At 53.5% G+C, this 22,574-nt stretch overlaps 11 protein-coding genes across 11 annotated transcripts; 8 read left to right on the forward strand and 3 right to left on the reverse strand.

The window, feature by feature from the left end:
* Positions 1-789: 789 nt before the first annotated feature.
* Positions 790-2,003, forward strand: M406DRAFT_274161 (Mago nashi protein; the record flags this gene model as incomplete). The annotated part of the gene is made up of 5 exons (XM_040918211.1): positions 790-827; positions 898-935; positions 1,021-1,116; positions 1,199-1,262; positions 1,337-2,003. The coding sequence occupies 5 exons, from the start codon at positions 790-792 to the stop codon at positions 1,563-1,565; spliced, it is 465 nt and encodes a 154-aa protein (XP_040777710.1). The 3' UTR covers positions 1,566-2,003.
* Positions 2,004-3,727: 1,724 nt separating this feature from the next.
* M406DRAFT_254057 (uncharacterized protein) lies at positions 3,728-4,512 on the forward strand (the record flags this gene model as incomplete). Its single annotated transcript, XM_040916937.1, has 3 exons — positions 3,728-3,890; positions 3,973-4,333; positions 4,446-4,512. Coding segments are annotated over 3 exons (591 nt in total), but the record flags the coding sequence as incomplete, so codon positions are not given.
* On the forward strand, positions 4,511-4,880 carry M406DRAFT_355343 (uncharacterized protein). Its single transcript, XM_040923143.1, has one exon. The coding sequence runs from the start codon at positions 4,546-4,548 to the stop codon at positions 4,750-4,752; it is 207 nt and encodes a 68-aa protein (XP_040777712.1). The 5' UTR covers positions 4,511-4,545; the 3' UTR covers positions 4,753-4,880.
* A 42-nt stretch (positions 4,881-4,922) lies between these two features.
* M406DRAFT_253614 (tRNA guanosine-2'-O-methyltransferase) lies at positions 4,923-6,401 on the reverse strand (the record flags this gene model as incomplete). Its single annotated transcript, XM_040916911.1, has 2 exons — positions 4,923-5,301; positions 5,371-6,401. 2 exons carry the CDS (start codon positions 6,399-6,401, stop codon positions 4,923-4,925), a joined length of 1,410 nt encoding a protein of 469 aa, XP_040777713.1.
* A 553-nt stretch (positions 6,402-6,954) lies between these two features.
* Positions 6,955-8,403, forward strand: M406DRAFT_39069 (uncharacterized protein; the record flags this gene model as incomplete). The annotated part of the gene is made up of 4 exons (XM_040924089.1): positions 6,955-7,110; positions 7,186-7,333; positions 7,565-7,784; positions 7,896-8,403. The coding sequence occupies 4 exons, from the start codon at positions 6,955-6,957 to the stop codon at positions 8,401-8,403; spliced, it is 1,032 nt and encodes a 343-aa protein (XP_040777714.1).
* A 24-nt stretch (positions 8,404-8,427) lies between these two features.
* Positions 8,428-9,090, reverse strand: M406DRAFT_287676 (uncharacterized protein; the record flags this gene model as incomplete). The annotated part of the gene is made up of 2 exons (XM_040918753.1): positions 8,428-8,688; positions 8,722-9,090. 2 exons carry the CDS (start codon positions 9,088-9,090, stop codon positions 8,428-8,430), a joined length of 630 nt encoding a protein of 209 aa, XP_040777715.1.
* A 939-nt stretch (positions 9,091-10,029) lies between these two features.
* Positions 10,030-11,217, forward strand: M406DRAFT_355346 (ribosomal protein). The gene is made up of 4 exons (XM_040923144.1): positions 10,030-10,088; positions 10,174-10,224; positions 10,352-10,501; positions 10,615-11,217. The coding sequence occupies exons 1-4, from the start codon at positions 10,059-10,061 to the stop codon at positions 10,828-10,830; spliced, it is 447 nt and encodes a 148-aa protein (XP_040777716.1). The 5' UTR covers positions 10,030-10,058; the 3' UTR covers positions 10,831-11,217.
* An 812-nt stretch (positions 11,218-12,029) lies between these two features.
* Positions 12,030-12,514, forward strand: M406DRAFT_254890 (uncharacterized protein; the record flags this gene model as incomplete). Its single annotated transcript, XM_040916992.1, has 3 exons — positions 12,030-12,189; positions 12,281-12,370; positions 12,453-12,514. 3 exons carry the CDS (start codon positions 12,030-12,032, stop codon positions 12,512-12,514), a joined length of 312 nt encoding a protein of 103 aa, XP_040777717.1.
* Positions 12,515-13,258: 744 nt separating this feature from the next.
* On the forward strand, positions 13,259-13,886 carry M406DRAFT_60917 (uncharacterized protein; the record flags this gene model as incomplete). Its single annotated transcript, XM_040924709.1, has 2 exons — positions 13,259-13,308; positions 13,415-13,886. 2 exons carry the CDS (start codon positions 13,259-13,261, stop codon positions 13,884-13,886), a joined length of 522 nt encoding a protein of 173 aa, XP_040777718.1.
* A 3,516-nt stretch (positions 13,887-17,402) lies between these two features.
* Positions 17,403-19,349, forward strand: M406DRAFT_60918 (uncharacterized protein; the record flags this gene model as incomplete). Its single annotated transcript, XM_040924710.1, has 6 exons — positions 17,403-17,465; positions 17,502-17,634; positions 17,749-18,106; positions 18,199-18,676; positions 18,780-19,283; positions 19,317-19,349. The coding sequence occupies 6 exons, from the start codon at positions 17,403-17,405 to the stop codon at positions 19,347-19,349; spliced, it is 1,569 nt and encodes a 522-aa protein (XP_040777719.1).
* Positions 19,350-19,734: 385 nt separating this feature from the next.
* Positions 19,735-21,523, reverse strand: M406DRAFT_337702 (general substrate transporter; the record flags this gene model as incomplete). The annotated part of the gene is made up of 4 exons (XM_040921283.1): positions 19,735-19,991; positions 20,077-20,868; positions 20,984-21,364; positions 21,427-21,523. The coding sequence occupies 4 exons, from the start codon at positions 21,521-21,523 to the stop codon at positions 19,735-19,737; spliced, it is 1,527 nt and encodes a 508-aa protein (XP_040777720.1).
* Positions 21,524-22,574: the final 1,051 nt, after the last annotated feature.

Genomic DNA, 22,574 nt, shown 5'->3' on the forward strand with positions numbered 1-22,574 from the left:
TGCGGACTGTCGCCAATGTGTAGCGTCGAGGCGAAGGGCGGAGGGACAGAGCACGAGTCGCGATTCACTGCCCACAGAGGTAGAATGAACCGGATCGGATCTTGGATCGAGCTGGGCGGACTGCGAGTGTCTTGTGTGTTCTCTTGTCTCTCCGGCAGATAGCGACTGGTGGTGCCCTCTGCGAATCCACTTGAGACTGCTCTGAAGCCTGAAGGAGCACTTTGGGGTTTGGAGGTCTGGCGTTTGGGCGGTTCTAGAGTCTGGAGATCTGGCCCCTGCCAAAAATGGCTTGTCAACTACCAATGTACGAGGTTACTGTGGTAGGGACTGACACAGTGGCACTAACAGCTCATAGCCAAAGCACTCTGCGGCCTCTCTGCAGGGGGGGTCGGTAGCTACAGTAAGAGTGGCCCGGGCGCGGAACTGGATTATCGTCAGCCTCCGTCCAGACCCCTGGAATGTGTGGAGGGGTACACATCTGTGCCTACCCCTTGCCACTTGGGACGTGCATAGTGCTACAAGTACGGTACAATGAATTGGGCTGGCAGGCTGGTAGCTGCCGGCGGTGCTAACAGTCCCCGTCTCCCAATTGCGGACCCCCCTCCTGGTAGCTAATTATTGTGTCTGTACCCTGACGTGCCCCTCCACCAGATCTCGCAACCATTGGTTGTTGGAAGCCTTGCCTGCCCTGAACCGCTCTTGAATATCGCATTGTGAACGACTTTGGACCTGCCCTCCCATCCTTGGGTTGCATACTCGAGTTCAATACGAACCTGAATTGTTGCGATCATGGCATCCACCAATGAACCTTTCTACCTGAGATACTAGTAATGAACCCCCCCCCCCCCCAAGCTGTTCTATGTTCCCTCTGTCCTGCTGACAATACCGTCTCAACAGCTCCGGCCACTCAGGCCGGTTTGGCCACGAGTTTCTGGGTACGCTTCATCGCACCCTCCTCCTTCAAGATCGACATGGGATGTTTGAACTCGACCGGCCGTTTCTAACCTCTGTTTGTTTCAGAATTCGATTTCCGTGTCGTCGGTGATGGGCGTAGTGCAGTGGCCCGCTACGCTAACAACTCCAACTACCGCAATGACAGTCTCATTCGCAAGGAGAGTGCGTCTTCCTGCTCGGCCTGCTTCTCTGTCTGCTTTTGTTCAGCTATCTGAAGACCTGCTGACCATATCATCCCATACAGTGTGCGTCAGCTCCCTTGTTATCGACGAGATTAAGCGCATCATCAAGACTAGCGAGATCCTCAAGTACGCCGCTCGTCATCCCACGAGAGGACGACGTCCTCCAAGGCAGGAACCATGCGCGCTGACATTCAGAATAGGGAAGACGACGGCAAGTGGCCGCAGAAGAATAAGGATGGCAGGCAGGAACTGGAGATAAAGGTAGGCGGGGAGCACATCAGCTTCGAGACGGCCAAGATCGGATCTCTGGTCGATGTCACGGAGTCGGCCGATCCTGAGGGGCTCCGCGTCTTCTACTATCTAGTGCAGGACCTGAAGGCGTTGGTATTCAGCCTCATCTCGCTGCACTTCAAGATCAAGCCTATCTAAGCAGTGGAGGAGAGACTTGGGCCGCCAGCAAGAAAGAAGGCGCACCACTGGGCTGGGGAACACGATGATACCCTTTTCTGTTTCGCATAATTTGAGACTATAGCCGGAGTTGCAGGTCAAGAGGTCCCATGGCGAGGAGCGCACATGTTCGTGCACCAAAGGCTTCGCATCGCTACAGCAGTACGCTGTTGTGAGGGACCTGAAGAGAGTATAGCAGGACCGTGTATAGAGAAAGCTGGTACTGACCTGCTGTTGCGGTCGTGGCAGGTAGGCCTGGAAAGACGGCCGAGAGACCAAGGTGGCAAGAAGGCAGCAGCACTGAGATATCCGATGGGGGCAATAGTCTATGAAGAGGTCTGGCTCCTCGTCCCTGTGGGCCCATACTGTGCGCCAGACACTTCGCGTTCGGTTTCATCAATAGCCAAACCAAGTGTCCAGAGACAACGCGCATTTTGAAGACTTGATGTTGACAGCCGGGCTCAAGAAGAGGAGAGAGCTATGGGCGCTCCCGTCTAGGCAAATCAGCGGGCTTACACCGACGTTGGCCACATTGACCAGAAATTTAGACCATGGCTCGTTGCGCTTCAAGTTCTCCTGTTTGCTGCCTGCGAAACACTAGAACTCACGACCCTCGAGACATTGGAAACGTAAATCTTGCATCACAGCATCAATGCGTGTCTGCTCCTAAACAGGAATGGGAGGAAGAAGGCAGTCAGGCAGTCAGATGGGATTTAGAGGCTGGCTTATGGCTGTCGGAAGGAGTGTCCGCCAATCCTCTTAATGAACTTTACATCTGTCAGCCACTATGTCCAATCCGTCTTTTTCTCTTCTGTAACTTTCCTTCGAGTTCAGGTGTTTGTCTATTCATCTTCTCTTGCCCCCCTTTTTTCTTTTATTTCCCTTCTACTTCTAGATTTGCTGATTAAGTTGGTAATCCTCGTTTTTATAGTGTTGTTTTACCCTCTCAGAACAAAGGGAGGAAAAGCAGTACGAAAGAAGGGGTCGTGGGTGTTGATTTTAATACTCCCGAACCCTACCAACCACAGGTCTCCTTTCTTATCTCGGCCGATCTCGCCTCCACACAACGAACGCCATAACAACGTTGTAGTCAAGTATCTCGTACCTCGCTCACCTTACCATTTACACCTGGCCTGGCCCGGCCTGGCCTTTCGACCTACATCCGCGCGGAAGAAAACACCAGGCGCATTGCATTGCATTGTATCCGCCTCGCATCTGTGTTCTTCTACCCAGCCTTTCGACGCCTTCTCCGCCTCAGGCTCGCCTACGCGCCTTCGATGCAACCTGTCGTCATAATCACCTGCCGCGCGAGGTCGCCATCGTGGCTCTGATCCTGAACCTGAAGAGAACTGGTCGTGTCGCTTCACCACACCCACCTGTCACCATTGTTATACATCCACCAGCTTGTCCAGAGCTTACTCCTGGATCTGTAACATCAGCGCCGCCTCCTCGCTGAGCGCGACAGGCTCGGCCGCGACCTAAACGCGATATCTCGTCCTCTTCTGCTGCAGCCTGCACAGCTTGCGACTTCTTCGTTCACATCCATCCGCGATCGAAGCCGCGAGAAGACCTCAACATGCCTACACCATCTGCTCCCGATCCTCACGCCCCATATGCCTTCTCCTCGACATGTCCAGAAACAGACGACTCTTCCACCTCCCGAGATGATACCCCTGTGAACTCGGCCCCCCACTCGATACGTCACTCCACGAGCGAGGAAGACGAGTCCGCCTCCAGACTGACCGCTGTGTCCTCTGCTGCTCGCTACGACGACACTGACGGGCCCGTCCCAGACATCGATCCCGATGCTGATATGTCGAGCACCGTTGCTGACAGCTCATCACCCTGTCTCGAGTCCCATAAGACACCAGAAGTCGACCTCGACCGCACAGACTCTCCCTCTGAACAGTCTCCCGTTGAACACATCCGAACCTTGACACCGCGACACGGCGTAGGGACTTCGCATCGGTCCGCTCGTCATATAGACATCGATGCGACATACAACCCACAGTACCAGCTTGGGCATGCCATGGAATATGACTACGGCTTGCCTAGTATGGGGCGTGGTTATCCTTCTGGGAGGGTATGTCGTCCCATCGCGCATAGGGTTCTTATATTTTGTATAAAGCTGAGACTGACAATCCTCTTCGGCTCAGGTCATCCCAACTTCCCCCTCCTCGTTTCTGCGGGCAGGAAGTCGCTTCACCGGCACGCAGCAGTCCGAGAGGCAGGTTTATGACGTTCAGGTCGAGATCAAATACGTCGATCTGCGAGAGTCCTCTCTCTGCGGATACCTACGCATCCAGGGTACGCCTGGCTCAGCCCTGGCCTGAGCTCACCATATACTCTTGATTCTCGTGTACATCTTTGCTAATGAGCCTCTTTCTAGGCCTCACCGATGACCATCCCACGCTGACGACATATTTTGAGGGCGAGATCATCGGAACGAAATACGGCTTCATGACCAAGCACGACAGCTGGGGTGCCAATGACAAAACGGATCTGTCCCACTGGTCCAAGTTTCCGGCCTTCCGCCCCTATTCTAAACAGGCAAGGAGGGGCTCTTCGGTTGTCATCAAGGACATCGCCCAGTCTGAATACATCTTCATGCGTTGGAAAGAACACTTTTTGGTACCCGATCACCGCGTCCGCACCATTACTGGCGCCAGCTTCGAAGGTTTCTATTACATATGCTTTAATCAAGTGCAAGGGGAGGTAAATGGCATTTATTTCCACAGCAAAAGCGAGAGGTGAGTGAGCCAAAGTCCTATGCACACGCTTTTGAGACCAGTACCACGCTGTACTCAGACCAAGAGGCCCACCACGCACTTTTGCGCTATTCTGACAGTCACCGCCCCTCAGATTCCAGCAGCTCGAGTTAAAACACGTCGAGGACAGGGGTTGCCTTGGGGCTTTGGAGTTCCGGTGATATTGGATAGCGGGCAGGGAGTTTTGGGGTTCCATGACTGGGCAGCAGCTACACTGCACGACGCATGAAACGGATGAAATACCGATGGCCGGAGCAACTCTGGCTTTGCCGCGGGACGACTTTGCCAACGGCCTCTCCAAAGGCAAGGAGACAGCATGTTATGATTTGGGCGACAGGTTGGCATGCTCCGATATGAGCGGCATTAGCACCTCCTTCTTTCCCGGGTTATCCGGGCATTGATGTAGCATGAGATATAGACAGATAACCTGCTACGTGCTCGGCTATCAGTCTATAGTGAGGAGAAGATTGAAGTATTAGACGACCGAAGTGGAGCGAGGTGCAGAAATACGAGAGCCGACTTGTGTGCTGATTGCTCTTTATGGGCGTCCCACAGTCGAGACCGGCGTCTATCAAGGTGGCGTCTCTTTTTGAAATTTGTTAAAGTACCCCTTTCTGAAAGGGTTGAGTTCCTCTGCTGTCACTCCAGCGTGCTGGGCACCTGCTCTGACCTCCCACGCCTCCAGGTCTGTCAGGCTGACGGACTCATCGGGCAGCTTGCGGTATGTGATTAGCCTGCGTGACCACTTGTTGAATGGCTGCACACAGATGGTAATGATCTCCAGGCAAGGGTGTGTCGGCACCCCGATTTCCTGATCCTGGTCGTTGGCGGTGGGCATCCAGAAGGAGAGCCGACCCCCATCGACGAGCGTCTCTGCTGAGAATTGCAGGATATCGTCGAGCATGGCAAGGAAGCTGTATGGCTTCTTGGGCGCAATGAAATCCGGATCTCTGTCGTCATCATCAGCCTTTCAACCCGAGATAGAAGTCACAACCTTCCTTCGGTTCGACTGAGCTTACTTGTACTTCGTGTAGCCTGCCTCAACCACCCAGGGCGTGCTCTCTGGATCTCGACAGCCGAGGACACGGAGGCCCTCCCTTACACCGTAGGGAGGATCACAGACTATGCCGTCGAACAGTCGCGCACGACCGCCTGGACCGCCACGTCCGAATGGTAGACGCCGCAGTGGCGTGTTGGTCAGGTCGGATGTGAAGATGTCGCCCAATCTACCAAGGAGCTCGTAGTTTTTGAAATTCCCGCGCAGAGTCTTCTCGCCCTTGACGAGACTCCTCTTGGCCTCTGCGCGGGAATCGTGGCCAGAGCCCCTCACGGCCCGTCCGTCGATGTCACTGCCCCAGCTGATGGCGCCAAAGGCCGAGCAGGCGATGGGGAAGCTGCCAGTGCCCACGAAGGGGTCGTAGAAGATCTTTCCGGGACCCGCGAGGGCCATGTTCGCCGTGACGAGGGCGAGCTCGGAGTCCATGGACGTCGTGCTGATGTAGGGTCTCTTCTTGAGATCGTACTTCTTCACAAGATCGCGGCCGCCCTTGCCGAGGAACCGGCCAAAGTGGTAGCGCGTGGGGGGCGGCGTTGACATGCGCGTGGGATCAATCGGCCACTCCTCGAAGATGGTGTAATCGTGGTCCGGATCCTTCATCCTGATGGGCCCATGGAGGGGCATGTAGCGGAAGGTGTTGATCATGTCCCGCCGCTCATCTGCAGTCCGGGAGCCCTGAAAGGAGTCTATGCTGAATTTCCACGAGCCCTTGCTGTAGCGCTCCCATAGATGTGAGGATTTTGCCTTGACGGACTGGTGGAGCTCGTCCAGAGAGCCGCCGCCGCCCCAGTACTCGTATACAGACTGGGTCAGGATGGAGCGGTGGACGAGTCGGACGGCAGCTTGTGCATCACGGGCACGGATGACACAGAAAGGTTTCTCCGGGTCATACGACACAACGTCGAAGGGAGCATCCTCGGCCACGGCCAGAGCCTGAAGCTCGGGAACACGGAAGGACTCATGCAGCTGGCCGAAACGGACGAGGAACTCCATCCTGTTAAGAAGGCCCGGTCGCGTATGTTAGCGCTGGCCCTGATTTCTTCCTGAAGGATGAGACTGGATTGCGTATCCGTACTCTGAGAACAAAAGTGGAATCGACGAGATGGACGACTAAAGATCTCGTACCTGGTCTTAGATGTAGACGCTTATAATGCTCGATTTGATACTGGCTGATTTTGGATCAAGTATTTCATCTTGTGCTGCGCTGGAGAATCAGCATGTTGTTTTGTGATCCTAATTGCTCCACCCTCAGTTTGGAGTCCAGTATAGAAACATTGGACCAGCTCGAAAGTCAGTGTCTCGTGTCGGGCAAGTGTTGAAAGGGCCTCACCAGAAAAGCCTGGGAACCAACCACGAGTGAAGATATTTAGTTATAACCCTAACCCTGGTACTGTAGTAGTCATGGGCAAGTTGACATTTCTGCACTTCAGAGCAAAATACTTACTTGTTCGGACCTTCTTCTCCATGTTTCCGCTATGCTCTTGCGGACACACTTGTTCATCTTGGGATATTCAGACTACAAAGTGCTCCAGTCATGTCTGGGGAGATGCTCTCATTCGGAGAGCCCACCGTCTATGAGCGGTCCAAGTGCTTCTTCACATACGGCCGCATGCCCTACCTCGACCCTAACCAGCCTCCAACCAAGTGGATGTCCAAGGGAAAGCCATGGTCGACGCTGGTGACACACGACTTCATACGAAGGGTCAGTAATCTTAGCAACTCCTTGGGGGTCTCTCTTCCCACCGAAAAGAGTCGTGAAAGCTGACTGTACCACCAGGTCGACCTCATTCTGCCACAGGAGACATGGCATCTACTTCGAGAGACGTTATTAGGTGTTTCGATTCCTCCTCCCGAGTTTCATCGGATTACCATGTCGCTTTCCCAAATATTGCAGGGCGAATTTTTCACAGAGTACATCAAGATTGGTGTGTAACCATCTGCCCTTTGATTTCTTCTTCCAGGGCCTGACCGTGGAGGTCTCGGCTCGTACTGGGCGCACTGTTCCTGGCACGATCTACTGACGTGTGTGCTGCGCAGGTAATATAATCATGCTTTCGCAAGGCCGAAGAGATGTCGACAACGTATTCACACTCAAGGACGGTGAGGATCCATCATTCTTCTCTTCCGCGTAGATGATTGTCGCTAACATCTGGCAGGCCAGCTAACCATGTTCCTGGAAAAGGAGACATATGAACGAGCTGGTCTGGTTGGGAAGCCTTACGGCGCCAAGGGGAACAGAGGTTTAAGGCCTCGGTGGGTAGTTCACTTCGATCTCCGGAGTCCATCCATGTTTCAGGGTAAGAAGGGCTTTGACCGGTTGATTCACGCTTGCAAAGATGTGCTTGACGAGCCGCGAACGTGGCTGTTCAGAAACGTGTCTTCCAAAGGTGGGTTAATTCTGCACCGCCTTCTTTCTTCTTCTTACTTTTTGGTTGGTGTTGTCTCTCTGCTACGACATCAGAAGTCTTGAAAGTTCACTTCTAAAAGATCTTCTATAGTGCCCATTCCCAACCCTCTGAATGCCTTTCACCCCATAAAGTGCAAGGCGTCTCCTGAGATATGCGAGGGCCTCAAGGTCACGTTGCCTCCACTCGAGCCGCCTTCCGACTTAGTCACTGACCTCGGCACCAACAACTTGCCAGAGGCGGTGGCCGATATTTATGAGTGGCTCTCGCTAGTCCGCCTCCAAAGCCCACGCATAACGGCAGCAGATGCTATCGACCCCTTTCTCAGCCGCTACGAAACCCCCGGCAGTCCAGACGAGCAGAGCGTGACCAAGCTATGCACCATCAGCTGGGAAGGCCTTCTCCCACCCTCATTTGCCCAGGAATTGCTTGCGGACGTCATCTCCAAACTACCTTCCCGCGGCTGGGTTTCCTTGAGCGTGTCATCTTTTTCCAAGACGTTGTACGGGGATGCTGCCGAAAGTACCTTTCTTCGGCCGCCGGGTGCCCCTAAAGAATATTTTCTTTGGGATATCAAAAGCCATGAGTAGTTCGACTCCGGGGAAATTTATGTATCATCCTTCCCGGGGCCGGACGTTACGATCCTCTGCCAGCTCCTCGCCCGAAATCGCCTCCTCGACCAGTTGCCGTAGCGCTGCCTGGCCAGCCGCTGTGTGGAAATCCTCCCTCTCAGCCAGCTCCTCGATGCGCCTCCTAAACTCCGGGTTGGGCAGTGCATCGCCGGTATCTTCTTCAGTCATGGTACCGATATTCACCGATAGGCCCTGAGGAGGCGGTGGAAGATCGCCATTGGCAAGTCCATTGACCGGCGCGGGCTGCACGATGTTCTCATTGGCCAGCCCGGACACCTCCTTGGTCGCGAGATAGTCGGCCACGGCTGGGAAGTCACCGTCTTGTTCAATCTTCTGACGTGCTGTCTGTCCCTCCTCGCCGGTGATGCTAATATCGAGCCCAAGCTCTTCGACAAGGACCCGGGCGGCCTCGACAGTCTCGACGACGAACAGGGCGGTCTCGGAATCCTCGTCACGCAGGTCGACAGGCACGTGGAACTCGTTGACTAGGGCACGCAGGAGATCAAGGTGATTGTAGCTCGCAGCAGCGTGGAGCAGTGAATACCCGTGATCATCCTGTTCAGAAGCGATAGAGGGGTTCTCGCGGAGCAGTGGCAGTAGTGCGGCGGGGTTGTCCGCGGCCAGGAGGAACGGGTTGGGCGGCATGGTGATGCTCGAGTTGTCGCGCGCCGAGAGCACAACAAGTGGACCCTGGGAGAGAGAATATCGTGGAATGCCACTCGTGCAACAGTGCCTGATTGACTGACGATGAGATCGATGCACACAGTAACGAGTGTCCCAGCCCCGTTTGGATTCGTTGGGTGGTTGCCACACGTCAAGTTGCACCTTCTGAAATTTCTCCAGTCGTTGGCGGGGTCTCACGTTCCTGCATAAATTCGTTAGGCGCATATTTTCTTGACAATCGGGCCAGAGATATGCGCCAAACCCTGGAAATCTCAATATCGGTGAGATAAATGGTACATTACTTGTAACGCAAGAGAGTGGCGTTTTGAAATGCTCTACAACGTTTTTTACCATGGGATGTTTCCTGCTAAGTATTATTTGATAATTGCACTCGACGAACTGACTTCTTGACGATGCTGGGTCGGATCGCGTGCTCTAAGGAGAGGCATGTGGTGGCGTGGAAAGCAATTTATGGTAACGATTCGTACTAGGACTGAGGAATCAACACGTGAGATGTCTATAGTAATGATGGCACCCAAGAAGGGAGATGCTCAAGTTGCCCTGAGATGTTATGGAACCTCAAGTTGGTCGGCGGTGCAAAGTGCCGCCAGACAACCATGGCCTTGCCACAGGAGTGAACATCTTGACTCTGGAACCCTCTGACCAATCTGTGCACTTGCTGGGAACTCATTCAGCAAGAGAGAGAGGCCTTACTATTGTGGGGGGAAAAGGAAATTGTTAAAAAGCCCCACAGTCCAATGAACCTCTTGCGCCCGCCGCCCCCCCCTTGCACCTGGCCACGCTAAAATTTCAATTAGTGGCTTATGTAAGTCAATCGCACAATCCAGGTGTGGTCTCCCGAAAATTCGCAGCAAACTCCACCCCGACATTTCAATCTTTAAGAATCTTAGCATTGACAACTCCATCACCAACGCCATCCTCAGTCCAAGATGCCTACTCGATTCTCCAAGACCCGCAAGGTATGCCCAATACTCTCCGAAGAAACAGATCATTACAGCAATCAAGGATTCAGGGCAGACGTAACTGACTTTTGGATGATTGAAGCACCGCGGCCATGTCAGCGCCGGTAACGGTCGCGTTGGCAAGCACAGAAAGGTACGAGACGATCGAAATATCCTTCCACAGCGGCCAGGCGGCGCAAACATCTCCAACGCGAAAGATGAGCCTGAGAACGAACCTGCCTTTCGAACACGATACTGACGGACCTCTCTTCATCCTACAGCACCCCGGTGGTCGTGGTATGGCCGGTGGTCAGCACCACCACAGGACCAACCTTGACAAGTACCATCCTGGTTACTTCGGTAAGGTCGGAATGAGGCGCTTCCACCTTCTTCGGAACCAGCAGTGGAAGCCTGAGATCAACGTCGACAAGGTGAGCACTTATTCCGTCCACTCCCCAATGGACACACGGACGACACCGTGGGGTCTGGCTACAAGCAGACGGCCCAAGCAGTCACTGACATGTCTCTTTTCTCCTCAATACAGCTGTGGTCTCTGGTCCCCGCCGACCTGCGCGAGAAGCACATCAACAAGTCTGCCGATACCGCCCCCGTCATCGATCTCACCGCCCTCGGATACGCCAAGCTGCTCGGCAAGGGCCGTCTGCCCGAGGCTCCCATTGTCGTCCGCGCGCGCTACGTCAGCAAGCTGGCTGAGTCGAAGATCACCAAGGCCGGTGGCGTCATTGAGCTGGTTGCTTAAAGTGAGGTTGAAGAAAGGCGGCAGCACGTTTTGGGGAAGGGGGGAATCTACAGGGATAGGCAGGCAGGCATGGACACAAAAAGCACTTTTCGCAGAATCGGTCGCATGGGCTGGCTGAAGGAATTTCCATCTGGCGTCTATCGGTTTTCCAGTGTCTAGAGCAATGACACAAATCTTACGATGAACAAAGAAATACCCTACCTACAACATGATCGACATGAAGGGGGGACACGCCCTGTGGCCGTTGCGGCGGGTGCCCGAGGTCTTGTTGGTGGGACGGAGCGACTTTTGCTGATGACTAGCATTAGGCCCAAGCCCATCTCACGAGCGTCGGCAGGCTTTCCATAGCACAAAAAGCAATTCAACGGCGCTGCAGACGGATACACAACCAAGACTCTTGTGTGACATTCGAGAAGGAGGCACGGTGTTAGGGACGATCGCCAGCTGTGACCAGGAGACATCACCACCCTTGCATTTATATCTGCCACCCATCCCGGCTCCAATGACCAATAGTGCCTCCCACATGCACAAGCTGCGGTCGGCCCTGCTCTGCTTCATCGGCTGGCCTCTACCTGGTGTACATGTCTTTTGAGAGAACTCTTAAATGGTCTCTGTGTCCTGAGACCCTCTGGTGTCGAGATCTCGAGCCTCTGATGTAATGTGATTTTGATCTTGCAACGTATCTCGCACTTGACACTGAATTTCAAGCAAGTAGCTGACTGCAGCTGATTATCGATCCCCCTCTCGGTACGTTTGGTAAAGCTTCCCATGGACCCCCAACACATGGCTGGTTGCCTACCACCATTAAGGTCTGTCCTTGGCACAAGCAAAGCAAACAGAAGCTGACCTATAATCCTGTTTCGTGCACCATGCACTGTGTACGACAGTTGTCTCTGCACCTACCAATAGACTCAGCGGATCAGGATCCTCAGCCCCCATTAGGCTCGGCTTGGTGGTGCAATGATACGCCACAGGGGGAGGGTAGGCGCCTTGGCATAGGCAATCCACACCGAGGTGACGACGTCACGGAGCCAGCGAGGGCCAACCTGGCTCTGAAAAGACAGTACAAGAGGCCGCCGTCGGCTGAATCTCGAGCAGCTGTCTTCGTCCGCTCACATTATACCATCTTTTCCTTTTAAAGACCAATAACACTCTCCCATATCTCACAGCCCAAATCTCGGAAGGCAAATATCACAATCATGGACTTTGTCAAGAACCTCACAGGCGGCGGTAAGGAAGGCGGGCAGCAGGGGCAACAGGAGGAGCAGAGGACTGGGGGCGGTGGTCTGATGGACAAGCTCAACAACGTGGCTGGAGGTGGTGCTGCGGGAGAGAAGAAGGAAGATGGTCTGGACAAAGGTGTGTATATATCTCGAGCGGCCCTGTCACCACCTCCTCACTTCAAACTCCAGAGCGGAACCGTACTAAGCGAGCACATGGGGGAGCACAGGTGTCGACTGGGTTCAGGAGAACATCCTCAAGCAGGGTGACCAGTCAAACGAATCTGCTGTCGAGCAGGCCAAAGACGAACAGATCTCGGGTGAGTCAAATTTCCATAGGAAGGAAAAAGACGGCAGCATGCATGACTGGTGGACTCACTGCTGATGTTGGGACCTGGTTAGACTTCATCCGCAAACAGTACAAGTCCCAGACTGGGAGTGATTTTCCTGTCGCAGACAAATAGGGGATACGCTGCAAAGGGCAACTAGAATTGATGTCAACTGTCCACGATACGGAGATAGACTCTTTCTGGGCAGGCCAGCTCTCTTCGCAAGAGGCACTCTCTCTACATTGACATGAGAAGAGGTTAGGCTATCCAGACAGCGAAGTGAAAGACGCAAACACGCACGTGTTCTATACAGACAGTATAATATCTACTATAGCATCCGAGCTCAGTAGTCTGTCTTTATAGAACTGATCGTGTTCACCTTCTCTTCCCTCTCGTATACGGATTCCCATTCATTAGTCCTTATAAAAATAGCAAGTTGGCATTGAACAATGTTTGCATAGACATGTGTATATTTGCATGTTTAATTGCTGTTCATACTGATGATTTATTTATCCCGGTTGGCGGGTGGCTTGAACGGAACTACGGAGTATCCGCCGTGTCCGTCAGGGTCCTCGGACACGGCGGCAGTTTTGGGTGGGTGGCTGACGCTAAAATACCCACTGCATGCGAGACACAGTTGAAATCCATCCATCCATCCATCCATCCACCACGACCTTACCTGAGACGCCCTTCGTTTTTGTATTTCAGAGTACACGCACAACAACAACGTACACGAGTCTCTGTGCTCTCTTTCTATCTAATATCTAGGGTAAAGAAAAAGGAACAGTCAAAGAAAAGGACAAGACGCAAACAGGAGCAACGATTCTTTCCAGTCCTCCCGCCAAGTTTCTACGTTGATCTTCCCATACGCCTCCCGCTATGGACTACGTCGAGCAGCGCATGGCCCAGGAGGCCCAGAGAGCCGCCGCGTAAGTTCATGATCGTCTCGAGGCGTTCTCCCCGTCAGAACCAGCGCTCCGGAGCTCTGCAGAGGGTATCAAGAAGCCTCGTTCGCTGACCACCCATTGCAAACAGGAGCCCGTACGGCGATGCCTTCATCACACCTCTGAACGTCCTCCTGCTCTCACTCCTAGGCTACACCCTCTACGCCTTCCTCAAGCCCACGGTGACTACCGTACTCCCCAAGGAGCCACCTGCCACCGTCTTCCGCACCTTTACCCCGCGCACCTTACTCCCTTACAATGGCGAGAACGGCAACCCCATCTACTTTGCGGTCCGCGGCCGCGTCTTTGATGTCACGAGCGGTGCCAACTTCTACGGCCCTGGCGGGCCCTACGAGAACTTTGCCGGCAGGGATGCGTCCCGTGGTCTGGCTTGCGGCAGCTTCGACCAGGACATGCTCACCGAGGATCTCGACGGCCCTCTCTATCCCTTGGACAAGCTGCAGCCCGACGAGCTGGAGGCACTGCAGGGTTGGGAGGATCAGTTCTCGTCCAAATACCTTGTCGTCGGGAAGCTGGTTCCCGTTGGCGAGGAGGAAGACTAGGATTGCGACTGTCCGTGTTCTATGGTTTGCTGTAGATCAGCTCCTCGTTATCTAATAGACTGTTCTTACTTCCCCTCTCAATGTCCTCGTTCTCAGCTCAATTATGAGACTTACAAGTTCCTCAGGCAATGGTTTGGACGAAGAATGCGGAGATTTGAAACCCCCTTGACTGCCACGTACCAGATCAATGTCTATATGGGCATCCATTCATTCTTGACAAGTGTCAAAGCTGATGTCGGCGTCACTTGATTTGGTTCTAGAATCCTCGCATACCCCCCTCCCCCCCCCAACACACACACACACACACACACACACACACACACTGTTGATGTTCCTGAAGGCGGTAACTGGTCATTATTATTTTGCCTTATTTGATTCTCCAGCAGCCCGTTGACCTGGATCTCTCTCTGTGTCCCAGCACAAGTACCCAAACGTTGCTTTGAGGCTGTGATGCCAGAAACGTTTGATGATAGTACAGGAGCGTGAACTCGATCTCACCAACAACCAGGGGCCATTCTGGTTTGAGATAACACATCTTCGCGCATCCTTATCAGCATTCAAATCAAGCTGTCGAAGGAGGAACTAGACCTCCGCTGGACGATACAGCTCCCCTCTTCAATATGGCTGCCCTTTGGTCTCACCAGGCGCGTGGTCTGTTTGCCGAGTCTCAAAAAAACTCATCGTGCTGGAAGCGTCCACCCAAATGCTCTTTGGAGACCCTGAGACAGATTTGTCCCGTTCGTGTCTCTGCGAGGTTTACACTCTGCTGTTCCGCGGCAGTGGAATCGAGCAACAAGGTTTTCGACACGACTTTCGAGTATGTACCTGCGTTCCGAAAGCTTTCCTAGAGTAGACGACAATGATGAAGACGACGCCATGCATCCCAGAAGGAAGAGGAACAGGTTCTTCTTTTGTTGGATGCAGGGCAGATCTGACTGCGCAACCCCTAGGCCTCTCACATCAGACAAGATGATGTTGCGTGGACCATGGATTGGCCGCGGCGCCTTGCATTTCTGAGTGCTGTTATTTGGGTGGGTTCCGATTCCTTGCTCGTCATTTACAGGAGCGTCGCCACTCATTCTGGTCTGTTGTATCGCTTCTGATGATTGACGATTCGAGTTTTATTTTAGAGGATCCGTGATTCACTCTGCAAACAACAAAGTCTCACCGGAGACGGGGCCTGGACGGAAAGCTTGTTGTATATTGAACGACATGGCTGTGGACTGACTCTGCGGTTTGTTTCATTTGGGTTGAACTGCGGCCACTGGGCCAAGGCATGCAATGCAACAAAACGATGTGACTCCGTAGTGTCGTCTTGTGACGTTGAACAAGAGACGACAAAGGGAAGCAGTGGGATGTACCACCACAGGCCCAAATCTTCTTACGCCAGATGCGCAAATACTCCAAGCCCTGAGGTGGCAAGAAGCCAAGAGCGGAACATTGGCATGTCGTCAGTCGCCACATGGTCATGCTCCTGCTGAAATTGGAGCGTCACCTCACTTGCGCAGTGATCTCCTCTCACCTATCACGACGACACGGTAGAAGGGGCGGAAGGATCGAGTTGTGATTCATTCATTCATCCCATCCGCCTCCAACAAAGCGAGAAGCAAAGTTGATCGGAAGTTGTCGTCGTCTCTCGTTTGTCTGTCCTCGGTGGAGCATCTGATTATCGCAGGGATTCTCTCGTGTGGCCACTTTCCGCATCCAAGCATGCTACGACGACAACAAGGACCAATGGCACTTGCGATGGTATCAAATTTGGACCACGGAAAAAGGGAGGACATTAAGTGACCAGATCCACAGCGGGACGGGCGGTTTTTATTGGGACTGCCGAGAGATAAGTAGCAGGACGGGCAAAATATATTGGAGAGGTCCCACTCGATAAGCTTTCAGCTCTTGAGCGCCGACTCAAGTTATCATTGCGCTTTCCCAGAGCAAGCCAGGTCAGGCTCTGTATTCTGTGGCGGCCGACCGTTGTAGGAATAGTCGTATATTTTACTACTGTCGGGTTATTTAGCTCGTGTCTCTTCCTGTGCTGTGTACTTGAAAGAGGGAAACGACAACATTGTGAAGTCTTGGATGACAACGCGGCGAGTCGAAAGGAGAGCTTCAAGATGAAGGCTGAGCCAAGAATCTTTGCTTGGGCCGCCACGCGGAGTGTCATCTGTATGTGTCACTTATCAGCTATAGCCAAAGTTTCTTGATCCATGATCTTCCCACTTCCGCCCATGTCATCAGACATGTTTTCCTTGGTAAAATTGCTATACAGTACACTTACAGTACTGTGCATTACGACGATCCTCCTCCTCCGCCCGTTATTTTCTCTACTAGGACGTAATATCTGGCCCAGAAGAAGGGGGGGAGGGTGTTGGCTTGCGGACAACGGCTCGGATCCGAACGATGCTCCCTCACCCACGAGGTGCAGAGAGTGTGTGACCTCGTTCTGACCCCTTTGTGTGTCCTTCGAAAAAGGCAAAGGCGAGTGGATTCGTGACGCAGCAGCAGAAGGAGTATGGATCCAACCGAACCTGCTCCTGTTCCTGGTGCGTGTGTGCTGTGTGAGTAGATATGCAGCACGGCTGTATGAGGCAAAGGATCGCCTTCTAGAAGACGTCGACTGCAAGAAATGTGCATGGGTGATCACTGTTCCATGAAGATGAGGTGTTGGCTGCCGCATTGTGACAGTCACTGCAGTACATACTTTGGTGTTTGTGTACCTCTTTCGCATCCTCTCCCCTCCTTCTTTTGTCTCCTTCCTATCGACGATCTTCCCACCATAACCGATCCGAGCTGCGAGTTGACGCATTTCAACGGACCCGCTCTTATAATTCCAACAGAGACTCTTTTTATATAGCTTGGCAGGAAGTGTCGACAGGTCTCCCCCAAGCCTGCTTACCTGTCTATTAGTATGCCGCCTGCGAGTCGAGCCACCCAGCCTGTACGAGCGCGTACTGTGCTCCTCCAAGTTTTGTGTTTCTGTTTGCGTCCGCCCCCCCCCCCCCCCCCTTTCTCTCTCTATTTATTTCTATGCAGAGAAAAGCACACGAGAACGACAGTGATCTGCATCCCAAACTCACCCCCTCCTCCCCCACGCTCGCTCCACCTGCGATGTCCTCTGCAGCCTGAGCAGAGTCTCCACCGATTCCTTTCTCTCTCAGGTAAAAAGCATGACATAAAAGAAGGTGCATATATCATCGTACCAACTGGATGTGCAAAAGTGGGAACCAGTGGGTTCTCTCGCTCATTTGTACATGAAGTATGTCGTATGGAGACGTGGTACCATGCGTGTTTATTTGTGTTGAGTGGACTGCAGAATGCATGCCCGACTTTCTGGGTCCTGGGTCCTGATCTTAGAATCAATCATATATTCTTTGGACCCCCTTCACTAGTTCTTGTCCTGTGTGGCCACTCTTGCTTGCCAGGAAAACACGGCCCTCTCGCTTTAGGCGGCTTCTACGGTTCAGCAGAGAAAGGACCTGTCCTGTATTCACAAACCAAGCCAGCCCGGCAGACAACATGGGCTCAAGTGAAGAACACTCGACCGAGAAGTCGGTGCCTCCCTCTCCGACCAACGGTGATGTTGGCGCGGGTGTCCTTACGGACCATGGCGCGGAGAGTGAGCTGCACAGGCGTCTGAGCAGCCGGCACGTCACCATGATTGCGCTTGGCTCATCCATCGGCATGGGTCTCTGGCTCGGTAGCGGAACCAGTCTGGCCAACGGCGGCCCGGCTGCTCTCTTCATCGGCTGTAGGCATTCATCCTGTGTCGTGAGGTGGCGGTGTTGTTGTTGTTGTTGTTGTTGTTGTTGTTCTTGCTGTTTGACGACGTAGAGAGAGATTGGCTGACAAGGGGACGCCTCAGACATCCTTTCCGGAACCATGATCTGGTCTGTCTCGCAGTCTATCGGTGAGATGGCCATCATGTACCCCCTACCCTCGGCCTTCGTACAGTGGACCAATAAATTCGTCGACCCAGCCGCCGGCTTCGCGCTGGGCTGGTGTTACTGGTTCTCCTGGTGGATCACCATTGCCAACGAGCTTGCTGGTCTCGTGACAGTGCTGGGCTTCTGGGAAGGGAGCAGCAAGATACCCACGGGAGGTTGGATTGCTATTTTTCTGGTCGTTATAGTGCTTGTGAATATCTGCGCTGTCAACTACTTCGCCGAGACCGAGGTCGTCTTCGCAGCCATCAAGTTCGGCTGGATCTTCGTCATCATCATGTTCGTCTCCCTTGGCTCTGACGTAAAAGAAAAAGAAAGAACCAAAAAACATGGAAAGAGAAGAAGAGTCCTGCTGACATGAAAGCCGACAGCACCATGATTGTCATCTCCGCTGGCGGCGCACCCAAGGGCGGCCCAATCGGGTTCAAATACTGGGACACAACTCACGGCTTCACCAACGGCTTCAAAGGGTTCCTCGACATCATGCCCACCTGTATCTTCGCCATGTCCGGCTCCGAGGCCTGCGGTCTCGTCGCCGCAGAGACCGAGAACCCGCGACAGTCGGTTCCCAAGGCTGTCAACTCCATCTGGATCCGCCTGGGTCTCTTCTATGTCGTCGGCTCGCTCATGATCACCATCACAGTCAGCCCATACAATGAGAATCTGTTTGGCGGCACGGGTACAAACGCCTCGCCGTTCGTCATCGCCTATAGAGATTCTGGTCTCGAGCCTTTGGCGCACATCATGAACTTCATCATCTTCATCTCCGTCTTGTCCACGGGCAGTATCTCGGCATACTCTGGTGCCAGGACTCTCGTCGGCCTCTCTGAGATTGGCATGGCTCCCAAGGTCAGTCTGCTTGACGCCCTATGTCTGCTTTCGTATCCCCGACATCTGCCCACAGACAGAATCTTGTTTGCTGACTTTTCTTCTCCCTTTTCTGGCTTTGTAGAAAATGAGGAAGGCCGACAGGATTGGGCGTCCCTGGTGGGCTCTCGTGCCGACACTTATCATTGGTGGTGGTCTTGCGTTCCTCAATGTCGACCAGACTGGCACGACCGTGTTCACATGGTTCTCCAACCTGACGTCTCTCATCACCCTGTTCGGATGGGCCATGATCTGCTTCTCCCACATCAGGATGCGGCACGCATGGAAGGTGCAGGGCCGCTCCGTCGACGAGCTGCCCTGGAAGACCTGGACGTTCCCCGTGGCTGCTTGGTGGGGGCTGGGCTGGTGCATCCTTCTCGTCATCGCCGAATTCTACCTCAGCATATGGCCCCTTGGCGACTCCCCGAGCGCCAAGAACTTCTTTGCCAACTTCGTCTCTATTATTGCTGGCGTGGTCATCTGGCTCGGCGCTCGCCTCTACTACTACCTGACAGAGAAGTCGGGCTGGTGGGTTAACTCTCGCACCATCGACCTTGACGCAGGCCGGCGGTTCTACTCGGCGGATCAGGTTGAGGATATCGAGAACAGTGCAGTTGACAAGAAGGCGTTCGGCTGGATACGGAGGAAGATCTGAGTTGACTGTACGACCCGCGATGGAAACCTGCTGTCACATCAATTGGCATTGTTCACGTCATTGAAAACCCCTACAGTACGCGTAAGATTGTATGCGGACACACTTACCTTTTGTGTGTCTTAATTTACACCCTTATAAACCACCAAAGGAGTATGAAAGCCTACTAGGCACCTTTATCGATTATGTCATGTTGAATCTGGCCTTGAATATGCAGTGTAATTAGGAGGCGAAAGGTCAGGATCTTGTCGCGCCCCAACGGTGTGCCATCAAAAGTCGCAGGCTATCTTGGGGCGTTATCCACTCTTCACCGACCTAAGTGTGCCTTTGCGCTTCGTATCTTTGCGGAGAATTCCACTTGACCACGGAGTGTCTCCTGCGAATCTCTTCATGGCCTCACTTCGATCTCCTCTGCCCCTTCTCCCTTATCCACCTTTTCGTCAAGATGCATGTTCAGCGCGTGTTGCCCAGGGATGACTGTCCTGCCACGAGATGCGAAAACGCCGCCGGTGAAGCCCTTCGTAAACAAGAGAGGTATATCCTCCAACTCTATGCCTTTCGTCTCCGGGTAGAAGAAGAACACCATAGGGATGAAGAAGGAATTCAAGACAGCAAAGACGATAAAGGTACGCCACCCGATGTTTTCTACAGTGTCATGGGTGGTGTCAGCGAGCAGGGAGAGACAACACCAAGTAGCGAGACAGACGGGAAAGAAGTGGTTATCACTGACCAAAAGAGATCGGGGTGATCTTGACTACGGCGAACACCGCCATCCAGTTCCAACCAGACGCGATTGCTTGCATTCTGGACCGTACACGCGTTGTCGAGAGCTCGGAGGGGTAGAACCACGGCACGGGAAGCCAGCCGATGCCGTAGCAGAGCTGAAAGATGAAGATGAATGCGACGGCCGTATAGGCTGCTCCCTGGGTTCCGACCGAGAGCAAGATCGTGACGGCGATGAAGCACAGGCACAGCCCCGCTGAACATAGCATAAGCAGGGTCCGCCGCCCGTATCGATCCATCAACAGGACCGGAATGGCTGAGCCGACCAGATATGTACACTGAGCGCACCCACCGAGGATCAGTGATAGGTTGCGAGTCAGGCCCATGTCATTTTCGAGGATGGAGGGCAGATAGTAATTGATCATGTTGGATCCGCTGAACTGCTGGCCCAGCTGGACCGAGATGATGAGCAAGAGCCGTCGCAGATTTTGGGCCTCACCCCATGTGAACAGCTCCCTGATCCTGAACGGGCCGTCCTTGTGCTCCTCTTCCAGACCGGACTGGATGTCAAGGAGGGTCTTGCTGACCTGGGCGTCGTCTAGAGGCCTGTCCGTGATAGCCGCAATGACGGCCCTCGCATCCTCGTGCCTGTCGTGCGCGACCAGCCAGCGGGGTGTCTCTGGTAAGCCGATGATCTGAAAGATCAAAAATATGGCGAAGACGGCCTGGAAAGCGAAAGGGAAGCGGTAGGAGAAGGAGGATGCCCCGGAGAACGAAGCACCATAGTCCAACCAATAAGCTTGAGCACGAAAGCTTTCTTGTTAGCCTTCAACAGCCTCATCTTCAGAACCAAATAAAATATCGAGGAAGGCCATCATTGTGCAGGGGAGAGGGATGGGTAAGGGACTGCGCACCTATCACAACTCCGAGTATGGTCACTGTCCCCTGGAGCGTCAACAAGGCTCCTCGAATATTGGCAGGTGAGCACTCGCTCTGGTAGACCGGGGCTGTCGAGGAGTTCATGCCGTTTCCGAAACCTGTTACTATGCGACCCACGAGCAGCTGGGGAATGGTAAAGGAGGACGTGAGGATGGCTGCGCCGATGATCATGATAGCGCCACCGACCATGAGCATCGTCCTGCGACCATACTTCTCGCCGATAAAGTAACAGGCGATAGATCCAAACACACAGCCAATGTCGTACAGGCCGGTGATGTCGCCCTGCATGGCAGCTCCAGGGTCGTCAAAATCGTGGGCAAAGGCATTGTTGGCACCGATGATGCCTGACATGACACCTGTGATATTCAGACGTTAGGGGTCAGCCATTTGGATCAAGTGTTCGTGCTGAACCCTTTACCTTGATCGTAGCCTAGCAACAAAAATGCCTGGCAGGAGGCGGCCGTGATAGCCACGATGAGCTTCCGCCCCCGGAAGTTGTGTCTCCAAAGATACATGTCGCCGGATCGATATGTTGGTGTTTGGCCAAGATACGAGACTCGATAGAGGGCATCTGTGTAGGGTAACGGTGCAAAGTTCAGATCAATATTGACCCTCAAGAATTGTTGCTTTTTCTGTCTTCTTAAGCTCGTCATTGATTGTCCCGAAGTTATATCAACCCACAAAAGTACCTGGCAGCTGGGGCAAAGTAGTAAGCAGACCAGCCTCTGACAAAGACAGTCTTGACGATGAGAACCCCTGGCATCCTGCTGCGTTTCTGCTCTGTGTAGACACCGAGCATTACTGGACTTGCTCACAGGTAAGCCAGGGATAGCAGTTGTCGCTGTGGTTCGGGGCTGCCTCCCCACCCAGACTTGCAGGGAGTTCGCTCCGCTGCACGCTTTGTGCTGCATGCGGAGTGCCAGCGGCTGCACCGAAGAGGTGATGTCTCGGGTGATCAACCCCCCGAAGTGCCAGTTCTCATACCATTGCAAGCAAACTTCTTTCAAAAGAGAGTAGAGCATGATACTTCGACATACTTGACATTTGATCTTGTGGAGGTGTCACTTGACAGTCTGTCGTGATGGGTTTCAACGAAAGCCAAAATCAGAAAAGAAAACCAAATCACGGCGCACACTGCCTCGAACACGGTTGGCCTTGATGATTGCAAGTGGCTTCGGCTCCAGGACGACTATCTGATAGCCTCATGGCGTCCTTTTCGTCCCGACCAATGTGGATGTCCGAAGACACTCTGTCACTTCTCTTTCCCAAACGTCGAGATGTCTACCTCCAAGGGCGAGAGCGTTGACCGGCTTACGGTATTGGTCATGTCAGCATCAATCTTGCGACATCGACTTGCCTCTTGGACACTCTAGCATATCATTGCTGCTCGCCCGACGTGGATGTTCTCCCAGGACGTCCTTGTCGACGAAGTCATGTGGAAACCTTGACCGTATGACCTTCAACCCCCGAGCAGGTGTTGACGTGTAAGTCGTCCGTTGGCATCGTCTTTTTTGACGGGGACGACTGGCAGGCACATGGCTGTTGGAACTCGGTGATGCATGTTTC

Source organism: Cryphonectria parasitica, assembly GCF_011745365.1.
Source record: "Cryphonectria parasitica EP155 unplaced genomic scaffold M406scaffold_3, whole genome shotgun sequence".
NCBI lineage: Eukaryota > Fungi > Ascomycota > Sordariomycetes > Diaporthales > Cryphonectriaceae > Cryphonectria > Cryphonectria parasitica.